We start from the raw sequence: 25,180 nt of genomic DNA on the forward strand, positions 1-25,180 counted from the left end.
TACAAAGGTTATATTATAAAAAATAGGAAGAAGTAGGGACAGGCATAATACAGATTTCTGAATCCCACTGCAGATCTATAAACATTCAAAATATCAAATACCCACATTCTATGCACCAAAGCCCACTGTAAATTGGCATCATTTGCAAATTGCCACCTACCCCAACATTACTTTAAACCTACAAATTCTGACCTTGGACTGAAACGTCATTTTCCCAAGTTTTAAATTTTTATTATCTTAGGTAATTATAAATGTCAAAGTATAAACTGATGATTGGCTCAATTCCGGTTCATGTTATAGGAACTCAATCGGTTCTGGACTGTCTAAATCAGACACGACCCATTGACAACTCCGTTATGAATTATGATAATGGACCACTCCAACCACAAGTGATGGGATAGGAGGCATATTAATGGTTTTTTCTTTTTAATCATTAATGAGTTCAAAATCTTTTGAACTTCTACTCGTCATACTGGACCAATCACAATGTACCACATCTATTCTACATCACATGGGTAACTCGCAGAGGATTGGTGGAAGTGGGTCCCGTATAATTGGCAGGGACTCAAGGAGGGAGGGACAGCACCCATTTGCCGATCTGTGTAAAAAAAATCTAAATTTTCTGGAAAACTCAGACAACAACCGAGGAAAAACGGAGTACGTAACCAGACATCTTCCCACTTGAAAAAGAAACCAAAAAAACAAAAAGTTGGGAAATTTAAGGCAGCGTTTGGTACTTCTTTTTTTACGGATGAGATTTGGTAAATTCGAAAGACCTAAAATCGATCTTATATCTAAAAGTCGAAAAGATGAAAAGATGCATACGCAAAAAGATTTGAAACCTCTATAGTTTAAATACATTATTAAAAGTCCAATAGACCAAGCCGTTTATCAAATGGTCTTTGAAGAACATGAAAATTTTGGCCATCTGACTATCTTTTTAAAACTACTTGCCAAACCATACTTCTTCAGTATTCAGAAGTCAGAACACCTATATAGGATTTTTATAAGGGAAAATTCCATTTTAATATCTTGAACTTTGAGGATAGTGTCAAGTTAATATTCAAATTTTCAAACATGTTATTACAGTATTTAAATTTTAAAAAAGTGTCAAGTTGGTACCTATCATTAACTGACCGTCAAGTATTTATTGAAAATGTCAAAACTATCCTTCAAAAGAAGATACTGTTCATTGTCTTATACTTTAAGATTGAGTGATTGAGGTATTTGAGATTCTAAACTAATAAAGTCATTGTCTTCTAATTCTACCTTTAGATTTAGATCTGAAATACATTTTTTTTCTAATTATTTTTTTATTTTCAATTATTATTTTCTTTTATCATATTTTATATTTTTTCTCCTTTTTTTTTAAAATAACTGATTCAATCTAAAATAACTAAAGGTCAATTATTAGAGTTCACATCTCCACCCCAGAGCCGCCCCACAGCACATCTCCACTGTATATTATGAACATCTCCTGTGATAATACTAGTCACGATCATGTCATCATTGGGAAATATTCCCAAGGGGAATGTGTTGTGGGGCGGAGATGTGATCTCCAATTATTGACAATGACCAATTTAACATTTTTTAAAAGTTTATACTGCAGTGACAAAGTTGGGGTACAAACTTGACATTACCCTAAAATGGAATTTTTCCTTTTTATAAGGTTTTTGGGATTTTTATTGTTCTCCTGCTTTCGCGGCTCACACGCTGACCCGGCCCGGCGGGACGGGGCCTTTGTTCTGAGTTCTGACTGTTTTCGAGATACCCAGAACAGTTTCTTACGTGTCAAGTATCGACCAAACACGTCAGCTGCGCGGCGCTGGTCCTCCCAGAGTTCGCCACGTATGCATACTACCCCCTGAGACCCAAAAGAAAGCGATGACATCTGACAGACAGGAATATGAAAAGCCTTTTAACTCGGCGAAGCCATGAAGGAATTCTATAACGTATCTTAGGTGGGCCAGGCGGTCGCTTCCAAGTACATCAGTGGGCTTTTTTTAGTAGCCCACGTATCACACGACACCAAAGCACGGCCCCCTTTGGGTAAGGTTCTAGTGGACACGTGTAACACCAGTATAGTCGATTTAATTGATCGAGGCGACCGCTGTTTTTGTGTCGCGGTATTTTGATTTGCTCACGATAAAAAAGCCGGTACAAAACTTAGAACACGAGACTCTACGAGAGGGAAAACCAACCGGGCGTCTCACGTCTGGGTCTGGGCGAAAAGCATAGCAGCAGAAAATGTTTGTTCTTTTAAGACGTCATCGAGGACCAGGTGTCACCAATGCAATAGGAAATGGTCGGTGACGGGTAGGGCGGGCAGTACGGTCATCTGCCCGTGGAGTCACCTGGCCCGGCTTCTTCCACGAAAAAGGAGAGAGGAACCACGTCGCCGTTTCCTTCTACGACTTATTAATAAAGTGAAACTCAATTTGTCTTTCCTTTTCCCACTTCCTGATGTATATTCTACGTTGATATGTATATATATAATGTTAAAATCCTCAGCGGAGATGATGCACGGCGGGAGAGGATACTTATCGGCGCTCGCTCTGTGTTGTGCTCTTGTACTTACGGATGTCAATGGCTGAGGTTTGTCGAAAAATGGTGAGTAGCGAAGGCTCCTCCGCAAACTGCCGGGAAGCTCGCCGGCGGCGAATGGAGCTAAGGAAACTTGCTGGTGTCGCCGTAGTGCCCGGTTCGGAGTCACCTTCACGGGACAGTTTAAGTTGTAAGGAGAAACGCCAAGATAATTCCAATCATTCGGATAAGAGGAAAAGAAATCGAACGAGTGAAATTTCTGACTGTCCATCTCTATCCTCTTCATCACCGTCGTCAGAAAGCCGGGAAGCAGGAACTTCGTCGACTATGCGGTCGACTTCAGTCCAGATTTTACTTGACGATACAGTTCCGGCTTTTGGTTCGATATCGGTCTCCGGGCGTTCGCGTGAGATGGAGGATTGCTTATATGTACGAGTAAACCTCTGCCGGCCTGAGATTACCTGCGGTCGACCGCTGCATTTCTTTGCTGTGTATGACGGCCATGGTGGTTCTCACGTAAATCTCAACAGCTTTTCTTTCTAAATGAGATTTTATTTGAAAAAAATATAGTTACTAAGATATTAACATGATCTAGGTGGCTGAAATGTGTAAGGAGCGGATGCACGTGTTCTTAGAGGAGGAGTTGATGCGGGAGGAGTCGGAATCCGGTGAGGATGGTAGAACCGCGCAACAGGAGCGGTGGAGGTCGGCGATGGGGAGGTGCTTTGAGAGGATGGATGAAGTGGCGCTGAACGCGTGCGCATGCGGGAAAGTGGTGACGCCTTGCGAGTGTGAACGAGCTGGGTTGACGTCGGAGATAGTCGGGTCGACGGCTCTGGTGGGTGTTATCACACCGGATAGTATCATTGTTGCCAACTGCGGGGACTCGCGCGCAGTTCTCAGCCGTGGAGGGAAAGCCATACCTCTATCTTTCGATCACAAGGTTCGTCGCTGGCCCTTCAATTTATCAAATTCCCGGTAACCATTTCACGTAATGTTAGCTTTAGCGGGAAATGTCCGATGGATGTTCATTGAATCCACTCAGTTGTGCGTCGTGTTTACTATCTATTCCGGAATAACTCCGGGATTCTCTGTTGGAGTTTGGTGTTATTCCACCCGGGTGCGCCACCTGTCCAATGACACGAGCAACCCATCTGTCCTTTTTCTATAAAACGAAAAGAAAAGAAAGGAAAAGAAAACCTCCGAAGTTTCAATATTCTCCGCTGATCTGATTCTGATCCTTTGCCCTGTTTGCTTGCCGCCTTCCTCTCCCTCCGGCGGTAACTTCAGCACCATTTCGGAACGCTGGGGGTTGGGTGGACCTTAGCGAAAATCCGACATTACCGTTTTCTTTGGCGGAGAATGATGGAATGGCATAAGATTCAGACGGCGGGAAGGGAAAGGACGACGATCACCGACGGCGAGTGTTTCGGGGGAGAGCAGGGTTGAGTTTCTCTTACAAAAATCATGGAACAGGTGGCAAATCCTAATTGGGAGAACGCCAAATCCAACAGTAATGGAAATAGAGGGATATCCCGCCGCGCCCTGAGACTCCTCACACAAACGTGGCACGCATGCAATCGAAATTCAAACCATGATAATGGAGTCCGGTTCGGATATTTCAGGATCAGATATGGGGACCCATATTGCCCACCACGTGGGTAGTGCTTACAAATTACAAATCAGATGAGGATCGATCCGTTATGGATTGGGTCCAGGTGTTTGATTAGCCGGGCCAAAGGTCCGAATAGCAAGATTAAAAAAATCTTCCGATTATTTGGCCCGGCCCAGATCCATCATCATCTATAATCGCGAAATAGATATGATGTTTCCAAATTTTTGGTGCAGCCGGACAGGCCGGATGAGCTGTCTCGAATCGAAGCGGCCGGGGGACGGGTAATCTACCTGAACGGAGCTCGAGTCCTCGGAATTCTGGCAATGTCCCGGGCTCTAGGTACTCGTTTTCTTATTCTCAAGCATATATCATATCGTTATAGTAGCAAAAAGATGTGATTGATTCCATTCCAATGGCTGGGCTCTTCTCAAGCATGTAATTATTGCTGTATCAATTCTTAGTATTCTAACCACGTGGGCAGGTTGTTTTGGTCCCACAAGATTGGATCCGACGGTGTGCTGTCGCATTCCTATTTGTGCAATTGCAACATCTAGGAAAAGAACCTCAGAAGGAATCACGAGTGAATGAGTCAAGGCAGTGCCTTGCTCTTGCCTTTCTCTTTTTTTTTTTTTCCTACCCCTTCATTTTTTTTTTACTAAGAACACGTAGAACCTGGAAACATTGATTTTTTAGTCGCTGTCTAAGAATTCCCACAATAAATTTTAGCTCCACCGTACAGTTGGGTAGGTGTCAAGATCGGAATTGCGATTTGATATTTTGAATTGTTGTTGGTCAGTAATATAATTTATATTATTTTTTTTAAACTTCTCTTGCAAAGCACTCCGTTCGGATGCCACCACCTGTCATCTATTGGTTTTCCATGATGAAAACTCTACGTACAACTTTATTAGATGAATAGCAAACCAGAAACATCAGCTATGTTTGATGTTGACTAAGAGTATGAGTGACAGGGTCGTTCCTAATCCCAGTCCAACCTCTCTAAGTAAGAACTAAGAAACCTTTGGTCGGTCCTCGGTCGGAGCCCGTGCCCAGGTCCCAGGACCATCTTTTTCAAATGCTTATATTTCTAATCTTGGCCCAATGAAGCAGTCACCCTTTCTTTATATACTGGTTTTGTTCTTGAACTCAACAAAACTTTACCCATCAATTAGGGTTAGGCCAATGTTTTAAAACCCAATCGAGAACCAGAACCGCTTTGGCCACTGGTTTCTGGGTCAGTGGTTCAACTGCCCGATCAAATGGATCATCTCTAGTCATTTAAAAAAAAAATTAAAAAATATGATTAAAATAAAAAATGATTCAAAAACTGTTTTTGGGTCAAATTGTGGTTGATGGTTCGACTACCCTGGCTTATGAGAATAACAGTTTGGGGCTGAAAAGGAACTGGTATCCAGACCAGTTTCCGGGCTGAAGGGTCCAACCATCTTCATCAACAATGGTTCGAAAACCTTGGCTTAGGAGGCTACATGAATCCTGTTCTTCCATTCCGCTATGTCAATGCAAGGTCTTCTATTAAAAAATTCTAGAATGTGGAGGCATTATTATTCATGGCCTAAGAATGGTGGGGTAATAAAAAGGGATGGATAAGTTTATGGATTTCATATGTTTTACTTTATGGGTCTAAGAGTATTTACCAATGTAATGACCACTGTATTTATCTGTTAGGTTGTTGGGAGTTTTCCAATTCCTTGGAATATAAGAAGAGACATTTAGGCTCAGTCCAGGAGTACAAATACAAATATGTAGAGTGCAAATCCTTGTATTTTGCATTATTTTGTACTGTACATATTTGTATTTGTACTCCTAAGTTCTATCAATCTGATCCAATGATATTAATCTGGGTTTCTTGCCTTCCTAGTCTCTAATATATATTCATCAAAAAAGGCTGTCTTCAAGGAAAAAGATTAGTTTCCAAGCTCATGAATTTGGATTAGAAACTGGACCTCAATTTGGATATAATTTGATCCCATCCAAGTCCTTGTTTACTACCTTATTGACAAAGTTCTTGCACCCCTTGCTGCAAATGACCACACAGGGGAAGAATCTTCTACCAAAGAATATGCAAAATATTTATTGGGATATGGAATTCTTGTTTTATTTGAAAGGGAGTGGTGTGGGGTGTTGCCTTATCTTTTTTTTTTCCCTTTTCTTTGTTTGTAAAAGGCTCCTTTTGTTTGTGGTTTGAATTTCTTTTGCACTGGTGTATATGCATGGGAATGCAAATGGTCTGAGTGCAAATTCTGGTTTACTTTTGCTTTCAATTTATCTTTGTTTTGTTTTTGTTTGTGAGGAGCAAGATAGCAACGTCGTGGTCCCCTCTTTATATGAAAGAGAATGGTGGCAAGGAGAAGGGTTGTCTATTTGGAAGGATTAAAATAGGAAGTAAAATGATGTGATCGACAGACTTTAAAATGAGAGAATTAAGTGGGGATGATCATAGGCCGGGTCAGGCTCAAGCTGGACCAAGTTTTTATAGGCTTATTAACAGCCATTAGGGTTGCTCAGGCCAGGATAGGATCTGGGCTAGCCCATATAAATTAATAAAATATATTTTTCCAAAAATAAAATATTAATTTAATTTTATAATCAAAATTACGAAAATGATAGATAAAGCACTAATGGAACAGAATGGCCAAACATGGTTCCTGTAACTGACCCTATATAGTTGAGGCAAGGCTTTTGGAATGCAAATTTTGCACTACTGATAAGTAACTGAAACAAAAGTGCAAATTTTATATCAGATAGAAGTACAAATCAGTCATAGTCACAAACAAACAGATGCATAACTGAATTTGTTTCTGGTTCAGATTTGCACAGCAAACAAACAGAGCCAAAGAGAAAAAAAAAAGAAAAAAAAAACAAACATAAGCATCATAACCTCCCAAAGACATCAAAATCACTTTGTTCTAATAAAGTTATCAGAAAGAAGTACAACGCTACAACCCAAACCCAAACAAAACCAACACCGAATTCACACGACACAAATCCTAAATCCAACTCACCTCATCTAATAGGTCAAACCTTTCTACACATGATCAAAGCTTCATTCTGTAAATCTTCTCCACAAAAGAAAGGAAAACCACACCAGTACACCTTCAACCTTTTCTTTTAGTCTCAGTACCATCCACCTCCTCCCAATAACACCTCCTCAAGAAATATCTCACTCTGCTTCTAAATGTATGTTGAAGGCCATTTATTTACAGCTTTTTAATCTCTTATAGGAAACCCCTAGATTGACTGTGTGCTCAAACTAGATTAGGGGGCTTTATTTGATGAACCATGAGGAGCTTCTCAGATTTACAGTTACCGCATTAGGAAATGATGACATAACCAAAACATGCCAGCCATTCTGGACCCATCAACTGTTTACCAAAAAAAAAAAATTTATGGACCATCAACTAAGTTGTTACACAGAAGGTTAGCTGACCTAGGTCTATGTTTTTGTAACTCCTAATCTAAAGAGTAGGTATAATTTATGCTGCCTGGTTCTTGGGTTCATTCGGTTGAAGTTCAGGTCTATTTTGGTTTTCTGCAATATCTTTTGTTTTTAATTCACTAATATATCGATCTATTTCATAGATGCTTCTTGTAGTCTGATCATTTTTGCACTGTAAAAAGTATAGTTTGAGGCATAACACAGTAGAGATATTACATGTACAGATATTTTGCATTTTCTATTAAGGTTTAAAAAATTACTATTTGGTGTCTAGTTTTAGGAGAAAATGCAATTATGAGCTTTGCCCCTAGAGGAAAGCTCATAGTGCTCCAAGGTTTAACATTGATACAATTGGATTGGAGAAATCTGATTGTACAAAGGGGCTGATGGGTTGTTATTGGCTGGATGTCCACAAATTCAGATGACTCCTGTGTCAGTTCTAGTTGAAGAGAAGAGACAAGAGGGTCACATGAAAATCGATGGGTGTGTACAGTATGCATACACCTAGAAAAAGATATATATATATATATATATCTTTGTCCATCATCCTTATTGAGGATGATGTAGCATCAGGAAGGATTTGTCAGGAAGGATTTGTCCATCATCCTTACTGAGCTTTAGGTTGAGTTCCAACGATGTATCAACTTGCTTCGAGTCAGAGAGATTGGCCATCTTAATCAAGTCACTAGCATATTTGTGTTGATTAACAAAGTATCCTCGAGCACTTCTGGTGATCTCAAAACCAAGAAAGTAGGTCATAGGACCAAGGTCCTTCATTTTGAAGGATTGACTGAGAAGTTACTTCAACTGAATGATCCCTTCCAAGTCATCACTAGTAATAAGTATATCGTCAACATACACTAGTAGAAGAGTCACTTCTTTGGGGATGGCAAAGAATAAAGAGGGAATAATTTGAGGCACTCTACTGAAATCCTACTTCAATAATAACCCCTCAGAACTCCTCAAACAAGGCCCGTGGGGCTTGTTTAAGCCTATACAAGGACTTCTTTAATTTGCAGATTAGAGTAGAATCATCACAATAGCCTGGAGGAGGCTTCATATGCTTTTTTTTATCAGTAATAGTAAAACTTTATTAATGACGTCAATGTTTATGAAGGTTTAGATACAATAGGGGAGGTAAAAAGTCTTAGAGGATTTACTAATTTATGTAGATGTTATTCTAGTTTTCAGTGAAATCAGAATGAGATGTTGGAATTTCAGAAATCCTGATGCAAATTTAATCCTTGGCTGTATTTGAATCCCCTTGGGTCTCTCTTACACACACATATAAAAAAAAAGTCTGATTTGCAACTGTTGTTTTGTGCTTTCACATCAGAAAGGATTTCATGCAATGGTATGTGAATGCTATAGTGTTTTAAACCAAACACCAGTTGAGGTCTCTCCGGATTGTCCTGTGACCAATGTGATCTCTGTTATCATGGGCTAGTTTTAGGCTTTTAGCTAGCATTTCTCTATACAATGACACGTGCATGCAACACCAAAATATATTTTCACATATTTGTACAACATACCCAAAAAAATACTATGGCAGAAAGGCAAATGTTGAAATGGATTACTGGGAAAACTAGAAGGGGTAGGATCAGAAATGAACATATTCATAGGAACCTAGTAGTGGACCTGATAGGTGAAATGGGGGAAGTAGACCCACAGGATTTTTAGACAGGTGATCATATTATCAAGTTTCTATCAGAAACCCTAGAGTAAATAATGTAAACAAATAACAGCTGTTCATTCAGACAGGTTTGAAGACTGCTATAGTTTCAACCTCTTAAAAAAGTTAATGATATCATAGTTGTTCTATGATATCAATGACCAACCCCTAGTTGGAAAAGCTTGTTTGATGTTTGTGATAGTCTGCTCCTCTGATTGCAAAGCCCATCAATGTAATGAAGAGTTGAGTGGGCTGCTGAAGCTTTGACATCTGAGCTCATTATGTTCTATGCTACAAGGTATCTGTAGAATGTGTGGTTGGATGCCTTGTTGGTTGTATGTAGTTTCTATCAGAGTATTCTAACATAGTCAGTATCTTATTATGTTTCTCTTCTTGCTGATCTCATTTGGTTCTATATAGGAAAGTTGCACATTTGTCTAGGTTAGATCAAATGAGGTTGGCATTGTTGGCACATTCTACATAAAATCATGTGCATTGCAAGGTATCCAATCTTGATTTCTTAGATACAGGGTGAATTGGAAAAATACTTTTCAGAATAGATAAATTGTAAGGCGGATCGGAAAAGCTCTCAATTTGGATTTTTCCCATACTCTTCTATACCACAAGGCAGTTGGTCTTCTTCTGGTCTGGATGGTGTTTCCCCTTTCTGTCTGCTGCTACTACATTCTGGTATGCAATGCTGGTCAACAATCAGCTTACACTGGTAAGAGTCCTTTAATTAGAATTATGCCAGTGTTTTGGTCTAAAGGTTTTACAAAAGGGAAAGTTGCCTAGCCTTTACACAACTAATGTTACATAAAAGAATGATGCAGGCAGATTACACATTGTCATTATTGGATATATGTTGTCTGTTCCTACTGTTAGAATAGTGCTGCAACTTTGCTATCATGTATGGTTACAAGTTAACTGATGTAATATGTACATCTCTTTCCCCATCCTGTTTAGTCAGCTCATTTATTCTTGATAAACAGGTGATAAATACCTAAAACCAATAGTGATCTCTGAACCAGAGTTGACAATCACAGAAAGGACCCCAGAAGATGAATGTTTGATCCTAGCAAGTGATGGCTTATGGGATGTACTGTCAAATGACATGGCTTGTGATGTAGCTCGCAGGTGTCTACAGGAGGCAGAACCATCCAATGGCACACGAATTTTGAACTCAGAACCTCAGCTTGAAGGTAATGATGGTGAACATCAGTGTCAGTCAAGGTGCTCACTAGCTGCTGCCCTGCTCACTCGCCTTGCATTGGGGCGAAAAAGCGCAGACAACATCAGTGTCATAGTCATTGATCTGAAAAGAGCTTGAGGTAAAGCAAAAGAGGTGGTTTCTTTCCATATGGATTCTCAATACACACAAAAGGAAGAACTGATAAAAAAAAAACATAAACATACAAGGGGGAGAGGGTGTATGTTATGTAGAGGTGTTTGAGCCAGAGATCCTTTCCATATGGAGAGATTGCTGTTATCATAGCTTTTAGTTGGGGAAAGCAAGCATGATCCAAGGAGGGAAGATTGTGTCCTCTTTTATACCTCTCCCATCTAATGGGTCTCACCAAACTAGGAACCCAAAACAAACAAAAAAAAAACAGCAACATGTGGATTATTACATTGGTTTTTCAACTTTGTACAGACTCTTCCCTGGATAGTTTCGTCAAGATGTTTCCAATTGGTATGAACATGAACTGAATTGCATGGGAGAATTAGAAGGGTATGAACATCACCTCAAGGGGGGTCTTTCCTCGATGGACTCAAAATTAATGCAATAATTCATCCAAGAGTTCATTCTATGCTTTCCGTAACCAATCAGTTTCCTTTGAAAATTTCTTCATATTTAGTGAGCTCTCAAACAAAGAAAATATTGAGAATTTATACGATTGTAATTACAAAGCTGCACAAGTGCTAAAGGTTTTAACTCAGCGAGGGAACGGCGGCCTACGAAACCAAATAAAGTACCAATTCTTTCCAAGACAAATAAAGCCTTTTACCCAATATAGGACTGAGGATGGATGGAGAAATTGATAATTTGTGAGTTATTCAGCTACCAAATTGCTCTCGTGGTTAGTTTGGAGAATAAGCATAATTCCAACTGGTTGGTTCCGCCCATCCATGGATGGCCGGTCCGGATATCTAAACCGTGAATCACAAGCACTCAATCAGTTATCTTAATATCCTACCAACAACAAACAGAAACATCTGCTATCTCAATAGCAAGTGAAAATATGTACCCTAGTTTATAATTGTAAAAAAGCAGTCAATCATCAACACGTAGGCTGTCTTAATAGCCAAACCTTTAATCAGCTGGGCTTGCCCGGTACTGCTATACCAACATGGTTTATAGCTAGCACATCTCAAACATATTACTACTTTGTTATTGATGTGGTTGTACTGCCCAAACTTTTAAGTTGAACAGCTAATAAGCTGGTGCCTAAGGCTGCATTTGACACTGAGTTTTTAATTAAAGAAAAGGAGATAAGTCCTGAAAATAAGGAATGCCAAATGTAACCTAAAGCTTTTTCAAATGACAATTTATTAGCAGTGTTAACCTTGGGGTTTAAAATGACAACACAGTTCTGAGCTTCTTCTTGAACATCCATATTTCTAGTTTCTTTCTGAATGCCAACAATCTGATTTTTATTTCTCTTAAACGCCAACAATTTAGATTTCTTGGATGCCCATAAGATGGCTTTCTTCTTGAATTCCAACACTTGCATTTTATGTTACGGTCCTAAAAGTTAAATGCCTAGTTTGATGTGTTCCATGTCTTAAGGCTGTTGACGTATTGGTCACGTATGTAATAATTAGTATCGAAGCCCATGTCATAACTCAAGTTCACATCATGGAAAGAACTATTTGCAGCCTAATGAGAGACATCAAAGTAAAAGAGTTATCTACTATAATACTAGTTGAGTGAGAATTACTCAAAGTGGGAGCCATCAAGATACCATCTGCAGTGTGGCGGTATATTACCATGCTACAATCTTTAAGTTCAAGGGAAATTCATGGTTTCTCCCACCTCATAAACTTTTATTGTTTTTTCTTTTATTTCATTTATCAAAACTTTCACTTATAATACACTACCCCCTTGTATTTTGATAGATTCTCGCACCCAAGGGTGGAGGTATAATATCATGTGAAGTCCTTGCTCCCCTCCAAACTTTTATTAAAACTTTAGTTGCAAGGGAGTCAAGAGTAGAGTCACATGATAAGATAGGGTCCTTGCCCTCCCCCAAACTTCTGTAAATATAAAGCTATCTCTCTCTCTCCACCCTAGGGGTGTTCATGGGCTAGGTCAGGCCAAAGATCAATGATTAGGGCTATAGCCTAGAGTCGGGCCTAATTTCTAACCTATGTCTTTTGAACTACTTATTTTTTGTAAACGAGTGAAGATGAAACTAGGTCATGATCAACGTGGTATTAAACTACTTAAACAAGCTGAAGGGAAGGGATGTCCATCATATGGATGGCTGAACCATGCAAGGTGGTTGGGCGAAATTTAAAAAATTACTTTTCTCCCTTTTGGGAATTGTATTCCTAGTTTTAGAAAAACCATGCAATGATCGTTTTTGCACCAAACTGGACTAGATCTGAAACCAAAAGAAAGCGAGAGCAATACCTGATACGGAATCCACACATATAGCTCCCAAAGTAGGTGTTCACGACCAAAGAGGGTACCAAAACCCACTTCCACTAAAGATGGCGCAACTTGAGATGAAGCAGGTTCAGAAATGCAGTCCTTCAGCAAGAACTGCAATCCAATGGCTTGGATCAAGCAAGGGAGATGAGCACGAGTTAGATCTGATTTTTCTTGCAAAAATTAGAATCAAAACTGATCTCTATCAATTTAAGAACGGAGAATCGAATAGGCTATGGTGGCAAGAGCAGAAAGAGAGGGAAAACTAATAGCAGTGTGTAGACCTAGAGCAGTTTGCCCCACTCTATTTAAATACCTTAAAGAGCTGATCTCCTAATGTAATTAGGAGTTTCCTAATCCAAATCTTTATTTGGATCTGGACTCTTTAAGTGCATAAGACTTATCTTCATCCGCTGATCCAAACCCATATCCATATCCAAATTTGCCCATGTCACATGACTGCTTAATCTGTCATGTGACATGCTGATTAATCCAATTAATCTTTAGGCTTTAAGCCCATTAAGGAGGTGGATCATGTCCCTTATTAATTTATAGCTAACTTGACTCTCTTTGTATGGCATGGGACCCTAACATTGTCCTCACAAAAGTCATATGGTTTTAGCCTAACTTCTGTGACAAAGCCTAACCGAATTCACTACTAAGCACAGTAAACCCCTGAGTCTATCAGTATGGGCTCTTAACGGGCCCAACATTTACACTAAATGGTCCTTAAGTCCAGCCATCTTATGAAGGCCCAAGGATAATGGTCTTAAGTGAGATTACCTCATCAGGTATGAAAGCCCTAAATGGTCTTACACTTAAGCTCTCAGCCTTTAATGATCAAACACTGCCTGACAAGAGAGGACCTCTTCCTCAACTACGAAGTACAGTGTTGCACTCTCTGCTTGGATGGATTACAGGAATTAAAACCTTTCGCAAACCTTTTTCATAAAACATAATATACATATATTTTCATATAAATATATTTTACAAAACAAATTTCAAACAAGTTTGAAATCAACTGCCGACAGTTTAGATTTCCATCAGAGAGTGCAGTCCCGATCATTCACTTTGTCCGACAAAGGGGCTGATTCTATCACTATGATCACCCACTCAAATGAATTCTCAAACTGCCCCAACATGCCTAGGTTTTGACCCCCTCTAAGGATCTCACTGATTGGCATATCAAAGATAGCTCAATCCGACACCTAGTGCAATACCATAATTGAGTCTAAGGGTTAGGTGTAACTTTCCAGTTTTGCCCACCAGTCTCCAAGGTCCAGGGCATAACTGGAAATTGGTCCGCGTTCAGTGTTTCAAACAAACACACACTACATGTGCTTCGGGTATAGCTCTGACAGTTAAGACAAGCTACTCCAACCGACTTGGTAGCACATTAGTGTCAGCCTTGGTAGGATAAACCTCCCTAAGTCTATCCAACGGCTGAGAACATTCTAAACTAACATGAGTCTCATAAGTGTCCAATTTAATGGTAATTGCACAAAAACATACCAAGTATAACATGAATCATTTATGTACTTTTATTGCATACCAATTTAAGGGTAATTGCCCTGATTGGAGCTAAGGGCATACTTTGTGTAACATAAGCAACTAGGTAAACCCAATACCTAACACGTGTACATTTTGGTGTGAGTTCATGCATTGAAGGGATGGAAGATCCATCATATGGATGACCGAACCGTGCAGGGTGGCTGGGCGAAATTTCAAAAATTTTTTCTTGCATCCGGGAATCTTATTCCCTAATTTAGAAAAACTACATTTTTCAAGGTTTGTTCTTGAAACAAAACGGATCAAATCTGAAACCAAGATTAGGGAGATGAATACTTGATACGAAATCCACACAAAAACTCCTCCTAACGTAGGTGTTCACGCCCAAAGAGAGTACCAAATCCTTCTTCCACTGAAAATGACACAACTTAAGGTGAGGCAGGATCAACAAGTGGTTTTTCAGCAAAAACCTTAAATTCTTTAGCAAGAATCGAATAGGGTAGTGAGCACAGGTTCAAAAATGTTTATTCCACCAAGAAACAATAACAAGATCAAATCTTGACCACTCCAAGAGGTGGAGATCGAACAGGGTAGGGCGGTAAGAGTAGAGATGGAGAGAACTAGAAGCAAAAAGTAGTCAAACTGTAGATGTCTATTCCAGTTCACCCTCCTCCTTTATATAGACCTTAAAGAGTCAATCTCCTAATCTGATCAGAAGTTTCTTGATCCAAATCTTTATTTGGATCTGAAATCTTTAAGTGATAAGGATAATCCCTTATCTTATCTACAGATCAAGATTAATTACTCCTAATCAAATTAGAAGTTTCCTGATCCAAATATCTATTTGGATATGGACTCTTTAAGTGGATAAGAGTTATCCTCTTATCCTTATTTGCTGACCCATACCCAGATTCGTCCCCTATTTAATTAATCCAATTAACCCAGTTCAAAATGGGCTTTAGGCCCATTAAGCTTTCAAGCTCACTTCCTTATAATGCTGGCTAGCTTTGGTTCTCTTTGTATGGCGTAGGACCCTATCATTGATCTCCACATAAGCCACATGGGTTCAGCCTATCTTCTGTTAGAAGGCCTGGCCAAATTCACTACTGAATACAGTGAACCCCTGAGTCCATCAGTATGGGCTCTTAATGGGCCCAACATTTACACTAAATGGTCCTTGGATCTAGCCATATTATGAAGGCCCAAGGACTATGGGCAAATGTGAGATTAGCCCATCTAGTTTATTATCCCTAAATAGTCTTACACTTAACCTCTTAGCCCATAATGATCAAACGCTACCCAACAAGTGCACTAGTTATCAAGTAGTATAACTACCGACAGTTTAGGTTTCCATCAGAGAGAGTGTGATAGCTATAATTATATAACCCTAGCAAGTGCACTAGTTATCAAGTAGTATAAAGATATCGTTTCCACAAGGATTTAACAAAATAAGTATTAGAACTATAGCTTCCCTCAATTATTTGGACAACCAAAATTTTGGATCTAACAATAGGAACTACTGAAAATTAAAGATAGAAAAAGAAAAGAGATAAAAACAAAGGCAATCAATGATTGAACTTGCAACGATTTAACTGAAAGTGCCAGGACTATTGGTCCACCTAACCTTTCCAATGAATATCAATTTATTAAATTAACCAAGATAATTTATTATTTTCATAAGCTGAAGTTTTTCCTAATTTATTTAATATTCCCTTCCAGGATATATCAAACCTACTTCTATCAAGTAACCCTTCAATTCCTCGATTAAAGTTCTCGAGATAGAAAGTGCGTTAAGTTCTATGAAAAACCTATATCATCAAATGATTCATGTGTATATATATTCCTATATACCATTCAATTCACACAATGAGTTATTTAGTCTATTATATGAATTCCCCTTTCGGTTCATTCACATAAACCAAATCAACTAAGAGGTGGCCAAGCTCCTAATTGCATTATGCATAATAACCCATAGACAATATGAAAATAAAAACAACTTTGTTGAATTAAATAAAAATCAATACATGGTTGTGGTTAGGCATTCCATTGCCCCAGCTATAAATAAACTAGTTCATGATAAAGAAGATTAAACAAACAAGGTATAAGAAAGAACTCATGATGTCGCCCTTGAAGTTGAGATCGATGAGCTTGTCTTCTCCTTACCGCCGCCTTCTTCTCCTCCTAGGTTGCTGAATGCTTCCTTGAAAGTTGAAGCTCTCTTGGAGGACTTTTGATTGCTCCCCAAATTGATTGATGCTTGGTGCTAGTCTGCCCCCCGCAAACTGAGATTGCTGAACCATCTGAATGATTGCTAGTTTGATCTCAAAATTATTAGCTGCAACCGTTGGCCTTTCAATGCTAGGCTGAATGGTTGAAGTTGGTATGGCAAATTCGCGCAAGGATCTGTTAGCGTCGTTTTCCATCTCTTCTTCTTTTCTTACTCCCTCAAAAGCTTCTTGATTAATTTGTGTTCCTCCTTCCTGACTTTCCAGCTCCCTAGCCCTGTCTTCTTTCTCCTTTCTGAGCCTCTCCTTTTTGGCTTTAGTTAAAGCTTTGCACCTACGGTCAATTTCAAGATCTAGATCTTCTAATCGGGCGTTTGGATCGCTTCGCATAAACACCTAAAAGGCTATGCAATGAGCAAAACAAAAAGATAGATTTAAAAAAAAAATAAGAGGTCTAAAGTAATAGAGTGTATCAAAATTTTTTGATATTGACAGTATTGCCTTTCCCGGCAATGGCGCCAAAAACTTGTACGATTTTTGCAAGTATACAGATCGTGGACAAGTAATAGTGTGTGAATAGAGTGTCGATCCCACAGGGAAGGTGTTGTCAAGTACCAAATTTTAAGATTTCTCTATTATTTAGAAATTAGAAATTCAATTATCAAGCCAAATTAAAGAAATGATAATGCAAGTAAATAGGTTTAATTCAGAATATTATAAAAAGCCTAGGATTCGGGTTTCATCAAATACCTATGACATACTTATGTTTTCTTAGATTGGTTTATTATTGTAGGAATTTATGATCAGATTTCTCCAAATTATATGAAGTTCTCTCTCAAGATACAACACGTGTTTATGCTAACTATATGTCTACTCTCGTGATCACGGGCAATGAACACAAACCCATTAAGATCAATGGAAATCAGTTTAACAATCACAAATGACTGTTCTTATCTCCAAGCAACACTTCACACAATACCTTAATTCAAGTAATTAATGGCCAATTAATTACTAGCATTAAGCCCTAAGATAAAAGATAAATCCCAACAATCAACAACCCAATCAATTAAACAAAATCTATCATAGGCAAATCAAAAGACTACATCCAAATCCTAGATCAAGAAATTTAGCTACTCATATTATTAATGAAAAGAATCATTCCAACGATAAAATTTAGATTAAACATTAGTGAAATTGAATAATAATAGAGAGTAAAGTTTGAATAAAAAAAAACTCTTGAATAGAAGTTGATTGAGGGGAACTCCTCACCCTTGAACCTTCAATTCTCCTCTTCGCTGCCTTTCTTCTCCTCTTGGGTTGCTGACTACTTCCTTGGAGGTTGAAGCTCTCTTGGAGGATTTCTCCTTGCTCCCTTGATTGATTGATTTATTGATGCTAGTCCCCCGCCCCCCCCCCCCCCCCTTTATATAGCTTTAGGAGGAGGGGTTGTTTCCAACTCCTTTTTGGAGTTCTTTCTCAAAAAATAGAAAGTCCTAATTCCTAATGATTAGTTTAGATCTAATCTTATCCTATCTCTTATCTGGTAATCTCAATCTCTTTTATCTTTCTAGAATTACATCGGAAAATTAAATTTGATAGGACTCTTTGCAATTTCCTTATTCTTGTATTCGTATTGGGCTTCTACTACGAACTAGGATACCCTACGAATTTGCTCAGACTTCGGGCCCGATTTTGACTTTTATTCAGTTCGAATCTATCAAAACTCAAAACATGAAAGTTGTATAGTTTTTTCTTATATTTCCAATGCATCTTGAGTCATCTCAATCGGAGTCTCGATGGGAAAGTTATGCCCAAATTACTACACGGCGCCAAAACTGTGCAAAATTACCTGATTAGCCTTGTTTTTCTCCTGACGCCTTCTTTCATGCCCTGAATCGAAATACAAGAATAATGAGTCCAGCTAAGTACTAATTAAGTATAAAAGACTGAATATTTAGGGATAAAAATATGATAACTTTTATTTTCATCAAATCCCCCCACACTTAAACCTTGCCCGTCCTCGGGCAAGACAAAATTCAAGCAAAAATAAAACAAGAACAAACAAACTATCCTACCGATTTTTAAACTCAACTCTCCTTCATATTTCTCCACAAATATTCTAGGTTAACTATTGCAAACTGTTAAATTAACACAACCAAGTCATACACGACTCATTCATCTGTCAATCCAATTTTTGCTATTGCAATCCAAGTAGTAAATCAGGGGAAACCTCTCTTTTATTTTCTTTTATTTTCTTTTTATCGGGAGTGAGTGCATTTTATGCTTCGTCTCACTTTTGGATCACTTGGCCAGTAGGTGCATTTTATGCTCCATCCTACTGTTGAATTTGCTGGCTAGTAGGTAAATTTTATGCTCCGTTCTACTATTGAATTTGCTGGCTAGTAGGTGCATTTTATGCTCCATCCTTTTATTGAATTACTTGGTTGGTAGGTGCATTTTATGATCCATCCTACCAATTGTAGCAATGGTAAAACAACTACCCCATTTACTTAAACCTGAATTTAGGACTAAATTAACTGGAAATGGCTTCAGATAAGCCATGTACTCCTTGATCGTACCTCATTACTAGGTTCACAAGAATTTTCCTAGAATATTGTTTCAATTGATTTCAAAAGAGTTAAGGTTTTGATACATATATATATATATATATGAACTGAAATAAAATCCTATACTCTCCCCCCCCCCCACTTAGTCTACGTATTGTCTTCAATGTAAGGTAAAAAGAAAAGGTGGAAATAACTTAACTATAAAAACAAGAAGAAAGAAAAAAAAATAGAAAAACAAATTTCCCTATTTTTAATCATAAACCGGATCCTCCAGGTCTTGTAGTTGCAACTTCCAATGTTTTCCCCTCTCATCCATCATGGGTGGGTTTAAATCTAGAATAGGGGCCTGCACAATAGATGGGAGGAGTTTTGTGTGAGTTGGAGGTGTTTCAATGGAAGGTTGCAATTTCTTGGTAAAGGTCGGTCCATCCAATGGTAAAAATTTTCCTTGTCTTGGCTTAAACTCTTCTTGATCGGCCTCCAAATAGTTCAAAACCTCCTTAATTTCTTCATCCAAGACCTGCACATTTTTACAAGAATTAAGAATGCAACATTCTAAAGGATCATCTAATTTAGTTGCATTGACTTCAACTGCCCAAATATCAATGCAATCAATTGCATATATTTCATGTTCAATTGTGTTAGGATACTTCATGGTTTAAATACATTAAATACTACTTCTTCACCATTGATTCTAAGAGTAAGTAGACATTTTTGCACATCAATTAAAGCATTACCAGTAGCAAGAAAATGTCTCCCTAAAATCAAAAGCATTGTCCTATCTTCCTCCATATCCAACACAATGAAGTAAGCAGGAATAATAAAATTGCCCACTTTGACTAAAACATCTTCTACTATTCCCCTAGGATATTTAATGCTTCTATCAGCTAATTGCAGGGTAATAGTAGTAGGTGTTAGTTCATGCAATCCAAGTTTTTAAAAAATAGAATATGACATTAGATTTATACTGGCACCTAAATCGCATAAAGCTTTCTCAAACTCAGTATCTTCTATGGTGCAAGGAATAGAAAAACTCCCTACGTCCTTGAGCTTTGGAGGCAATTTATTTTAAAGAATTGCTGAGCACTCTTCATTTAGTTTCACCATTTCGCATTTCTCCCATTTCCTTTTATTTGACATCACCTCTTTCAAGAATTTGGCATATTTTAGCATATGCGACAATATATCAAGAAGAGGAATGTTAATATGTATTTTTCTAAACACCTCTAAAAATTTTTTAAATTGTTTATCCAAGTTAGCTTTCAAAATTCTTTTAGGGTAGGGGAGAGGAAGTTAAATGGCATCTAAATTTAGTTTAGGTGTACTCCCTTCGATCTCCATTTGTGAATCGGCTACCTCAACTTTTTGATCATCATCCTTGATCTCGCCAATAATCTTTCCACTTCTTAAGGCAATGACATTCACTTGCTCCCTTGGGTTCTTCTCTGTATTGCTAGGCAATCGTCCCTCTCTTCTTTCTAACAGCATGCTCACAATCTACCCCACTTGAACTTCTAAGTTCTTAATAGATGCCTCTTGATTTAAGAATCTCTTTTCGTGATCTTGGAACTTTGCTTTAGTAGTATTAATGAACTTAGAAATCATGTCCTCTAAATTTTCCTTCTTCTCTTGCGGGGGTGGCTGTTGTTGAAATCCCATGGGTGCTTTATGTTGGTTGTTATTCCATGAAAAATTCGGATGACTCCTCCACCTTGGATTGTATGTATTCGAATAAGGGTTGAAATTTGGCCTGCCACCATGAGAAACAAAATTAGCACTTTCATGTGAAGCAAAAGGATTACCTACCTGACAATCAGAATTTATATGTCCCAATTGGCCACAAAGATCACATGGATTACAAGATGACATATTTATTGCTGCAACACTATAATTGCCTAGTTTTTTATTCAAAGTAGCAAGCTGAGTAGATAAAGCTGAAAAAGAATCTAGATGATGCACTCCCCTTCGATCAGCTCGGTCATTATTCCATTGGTAGTTATTTGATACCATCTCTTCCACTAGATCATAGGCTTCCTCTGGAGTTTTCCTCATGATTGTGCCTCCTGCAGTTGCATCAATAATGGAGCGATTAGATGGAGTAATACCATTATAAAAAGTTTGAATTTGACGCCAAACTAGTATTCCATGGTGAGAACACTTCCTAAGCATCTATTTAAATCGTTCCCATGCCTCATACAAAGATTCCCTCTCTAGTTGAACAAACATAGTGATATCATTGATCAATTTTGCTGTTTTAGAGGGAGGAAAATACTTAGCCAAAAATTTTTGAGTCAAGTCGTTCCAAGTAGTGATACTTCCTGCAGGGAGTGAGTTAAGTCAATCCTAAGCTCTATCACGTAATGAGAATGGAAAAAGTCTAAGCCTAATAGCATCATCGCTAACTCCATTATGCTTGAATGTGTCGCATATTTCCAAGAAGTTAACGATATGTGCATTAGGATCATCACTCGACAACCCACTAAACTGAATACTCGTTTGGATCATTTGGATAATCGCAGGCTTGATCTCGAAATTATTGGCTTGAATCATTGGCTTGCAAATGCTAGAAGTAGCCCCATCAATTGTTGGACAAGCATAGTCCAAAAAATTTCGATTTGCTTCGTCTGCCATCTCTTCCTCAACTTCTTCTACTGGTATGCCTCCTTCAACCCTCTCTCTCTCTTTACTTTTGTTGGTTCTTTGTAGTATGCGAAGGGTTCTCTCTATTTCAGGGTCGAATTTTGCTAGTTCTTCGCCTCTAGTGCGTGTCATACACTAACTAATCTGAACACAATAAGAATTTGAACACATTAAATAAAGAGTAAAATCCAAATTAACCAAGGTTAATAAGTGATAATATTATTTTAGGATTAAATCCCCGGCAACGGCGCCAAAAACTTGATAGCTATAATTATATAAACCTAGCAAGTGCACTAGTTATCAAGTAGTATAAAGATATCGTTTCCACGAGGATTTAACTAAATAAGTATTAGAACTATAGCTTCCCTCAATTATTTGGACAACCGAAATTTTGGATCTAACAATAGGAACTACTGAAAATTAAAGATAGAAAAAGAAAAGAGATAAAAACAAAGGCAATCAATGATTGAACTTGCAACGATTTAACTGAAAGTGCCAGGACTATTGGTCCACCTAACCTTTCCAATGAATATCATTTTATTAAATTAATCAAGATAATTTATTATTTTCATAAGCTGAAGTTTTTCCTAATTTATTTAATATTCCCTTCCAAGATATATCAAACATACTTCTATCAAGTAACCCTTCGATTCCTCGATTAGAGTTCTTGAGATAGAAAGTGCATTAAGTTCTATGAAAAACCTGTATCATCAGATGAATCATGTATATATATTCCTATATACCATTCAATTCACACAATGAGTTATTTAGTCTATTATATGAATTCCCCTTTCGGTTCATTCACATAAACCAAATCAACTAAGAGGTGGCCAAGCTCCTAATTGCATTATGCATAATAACTCATAGACAATATGAAAATAAAAATAACTTGGTTGAATTAAATAAAAATCAATCCATGGTCGTGGTTAGGCTTTCCATAGCCCCAGCTTTAAATAAACTAGTTCATGATAAAGAAGATTAAACAAACAAGGTATAAGAAAGAACTCATGATGTCGCCCTTGAAGTTGAGATCGATGAGCTTGTCTTCTCCTTGCCGCTGCCTTCTTCTCCTCTTAGGTTGCTGAATGCTTCCTTGAAAGATGAAGCTCTCTTGGAGGATTTCTCCTTGCTCCCTTGATTGATTGATTAATTGATGCTAGTCCCCCCCCCCCCCCCCTTTATATAGATTTAGGAGGAGGGGTTGTTTCCAACTCCTTTTTGGAGTTCTTTCTCAAAAAATAGAAAGTCCTAATTCTTAATGATTAGTTTAGATCTAATCCTATCCTATCTCTTATCTGGTAATCTCAATCTCTTTTATCTTTCTAGAATTACATCAAAAAATTAAATCTGATAGGACTCTTTGCAGTTTCTTTATTCTTGTATTCGTATTGAGCTTCTGCTGCGAACTGGGCTACCCTACAAATTTTCTTAGATTTCGGGCCCGATTTTGACTATGATTCAGTCCGAATCTATCAAAACTCAAAACATGAAAGTTGTAATATTTTTCCATATCTTTCCAATGATTCTTTAATTATCTCAATTGGAGTTCGGATGGGAGAGTTATGCCCAGATTATTATACGGCGCTAAAACTATGCAAAATTACCCGATTAGCCTTGTTTTTCTCCTGACGCCCTCTTTCATGCCCTAAATCAAAATAAAAGAATAATGAGTCAAATTAAGTACTAATTAAGTATAAAAGACTGAATATTTAGGGATAAAAATATTATAATTTTTATTCTCATCAGAGTGCATTCACTGATCATTTACTTTGTCTGACAAAGGGGCTAATCCTATTACTATGATCACCCACTCAGGTGAATTCACGAATTGTCCCAACACACCCAGATTTTGACTCGCTATAAGGATCTCATTGATTGGCATATCAAAGACAACTCAATTCGAACCTAGTGCAGTACCATAATCGAGTCTAGGGGTCAGGTGTAATATTCCAGTTTTGCCCATCTATCTCCATGGTCCAGGGCAATACTAAAATTTGGTCTGATTTAGGGTTTCAAGAAAACCCATACTACATGTACCTCAGGTCTCACCCTGGCAGCTGAGACAAGCCACCCCAACCAACTTGGTGGTACATTAGTGTTAGCCTTGGCAGGATAAATCCCCAGATCTATCCAACGGTTGTGAAGATTCTAAACTTACACAAGTCTCATAAGTGTCCAATTTATGGGTATTACACAAAAACACACCAATATAACATTAATCAAATATGTACTTTATTCATTTACAATAAATGTCATAATGTAGATCAAACTAATTGGAACTAAAGGAACACACAACATGTGTTGGGTACAACTATATTTATAACCCCCCCCCCCCGGAAAGAGAAAATTCCTGGCTCCACAACTACCCCCACTTATCACTGTGCCCAAATGTACAAACCAAAAACAAAATTAGAAGGTGGGGGAATTAATAAAAACCCCTAAGTTCAAACAATTTAATTTACATGTTCCAATAATTTTACTTTTAATGTATTTGGTCAAGTTTGTAACATTTTGGTTCTCTTTTTTGTACACCATTGGAGAGTAGGCAAAGGATTTATGGAGGTTAAAAGTGAACAAACGACTAGCTTCATTTTGCCTAAAGCCTAAAGGACTGTCCTTCATCCCTTTGCTCTAGCAACCATAGATAGTAAGAAATATACTCCAACAACTAGAAAAATGGTGTGATTAGCACCCCCTTGTTAACTTATACTGGAATTAGGTGTGCTATTTAAGTTTTCAATATTTTGTTCTAAAGGATTCCAAGAATAGTTGTGATTAAGTTATGGAATTGTAAACAATGTGCTTCCTAGTTTGGTGGAAAAGAGAGGAAGAGAGAGAGAGAAGCGAAGCTTGATGAGAGGTTAAAGAAAAAGTACTATTTGGGGTTTGAAAATTTTCAAAATTCACATAACATCACATCATCAAGATAATTAATGGAATGAAAATGGCGGGACTTGAGTGTATATATATTTCTAAAATTTTAGTGTACTAAGGTCTTGTTTGGTAGTACTTTGTACTTTATAATTTTAAGAGTATAAAAGTACAAAGTACATGGAATACATTTGTTTTTGCATTTATTTTGAAAATTGTTTAAATGAAAATTTTAAAAAATATATATTTTTCAAAAAATTAAATAATGGCGTTTAGATACAATAAAATATTTTATATGTGTATGCACCATGACATCATATATGAATGTCATGTGAAATTTGAATGTAAGTCAATAACATGTAGATGCCATGTGACAACATATATAGATATTGTGTAGCATTTAAAGGTAAGCCAATGATAGTACA

The 25,180-nt window shown here is 37.8% G+C and overlaps 1 protein-coding gene and 1 non-coding gene across 5 annotated transcripts; both read left to right on the forward strand.

Moving 5' to 3' along the window:
- The first annotated feature begins 2,402 nt into the window (after positions 1-2,402).
- Positions 2,403-11,132, forward strand: AHG1 (Protein phosphatase 2C family protein). 4 transcript variants are annotated; one of them, XM_010249556.3, is made up of 4 exons: positions 2,403-3,060; positions 3,158-3,487; positions 4,393-4,498; positions 10,281-11,132. In XM_010249556.3, the coding sequence occupies exons 1-4, from the start codon at positions 2,581-2,583 to the stop codon at positions 10,616-10,618; spliced, it is 1,254 nt and encodes a 417-aa protein (XP_010247858.1). In that variant the 5' UTR covers positions 2,403-2,580; the 3' UTR covers positions 10,619-11,132. The 4 variants fall into 4 exon arrangements, with proteins under 4 accessions (XP_010247858.1, XP_010247857.1, XP_010247860.1 ...); XM_010249555.3 differs by having other exon boundaries at positions 2,407-3,060; positions 3,140-3,487; XM_010249558.3 differs by having other exon boundaries at positions 2,409-3,060; positions 3,140-3,487; positions 4,641-11,132.
- Positions 11,133-21,384: 10,252 nt separating this feature from the next.
- Positions 21,385-21,491, forward strand: LOC148804317 (small nucleolar RNA R71). Its single transcript, XR_016081678.1, has one exon. It is a non-coding gene; the product is annotated as a small nucleolar RNA R71 (small nucleolar RNA).
- The last annotated feature ends 3,689 nt before the right edge of the window (positions 21,492-25,180 follow it).

This window comes from Nelumbo nucifera, chromosome 1, assembly GCF_055504915.1.
Source record: "Nelumbo nucifera cultivar China Antique chromosome 1, China Antique-T2T, whole genome shotgun sequence".
NCBI lineage: Eukaryota > Viridiplantae > Streptophyta > Magnoliopsida > Proteales > Nelumbonaceae > Nelumbo > Nelumbo nucifera.

Coding starts and splice junctions, on each gene's coding strand:
- AHG1 (XM_010249555.3), top strand. CDS start 2,581: ATGTCAATGGCTGAGGTTTGTCGAAAAATGGTGAGTAGCGAAGGCTCC. Junction 3,061..3,139: donor ACGGCCATGGTGGTTCTCAC/GTAAATCTCAAC, acceptor AACATGATCTAG/GTGGCTGAAATGTGTAAGGA. Junction 3,488..4,392: donor CTCTATCTTTCGATCACAAG/GTTCGTCGCTGG, acceptor TTTTTGGTGCAG/CCGGACAGGCCGGATGAGCT.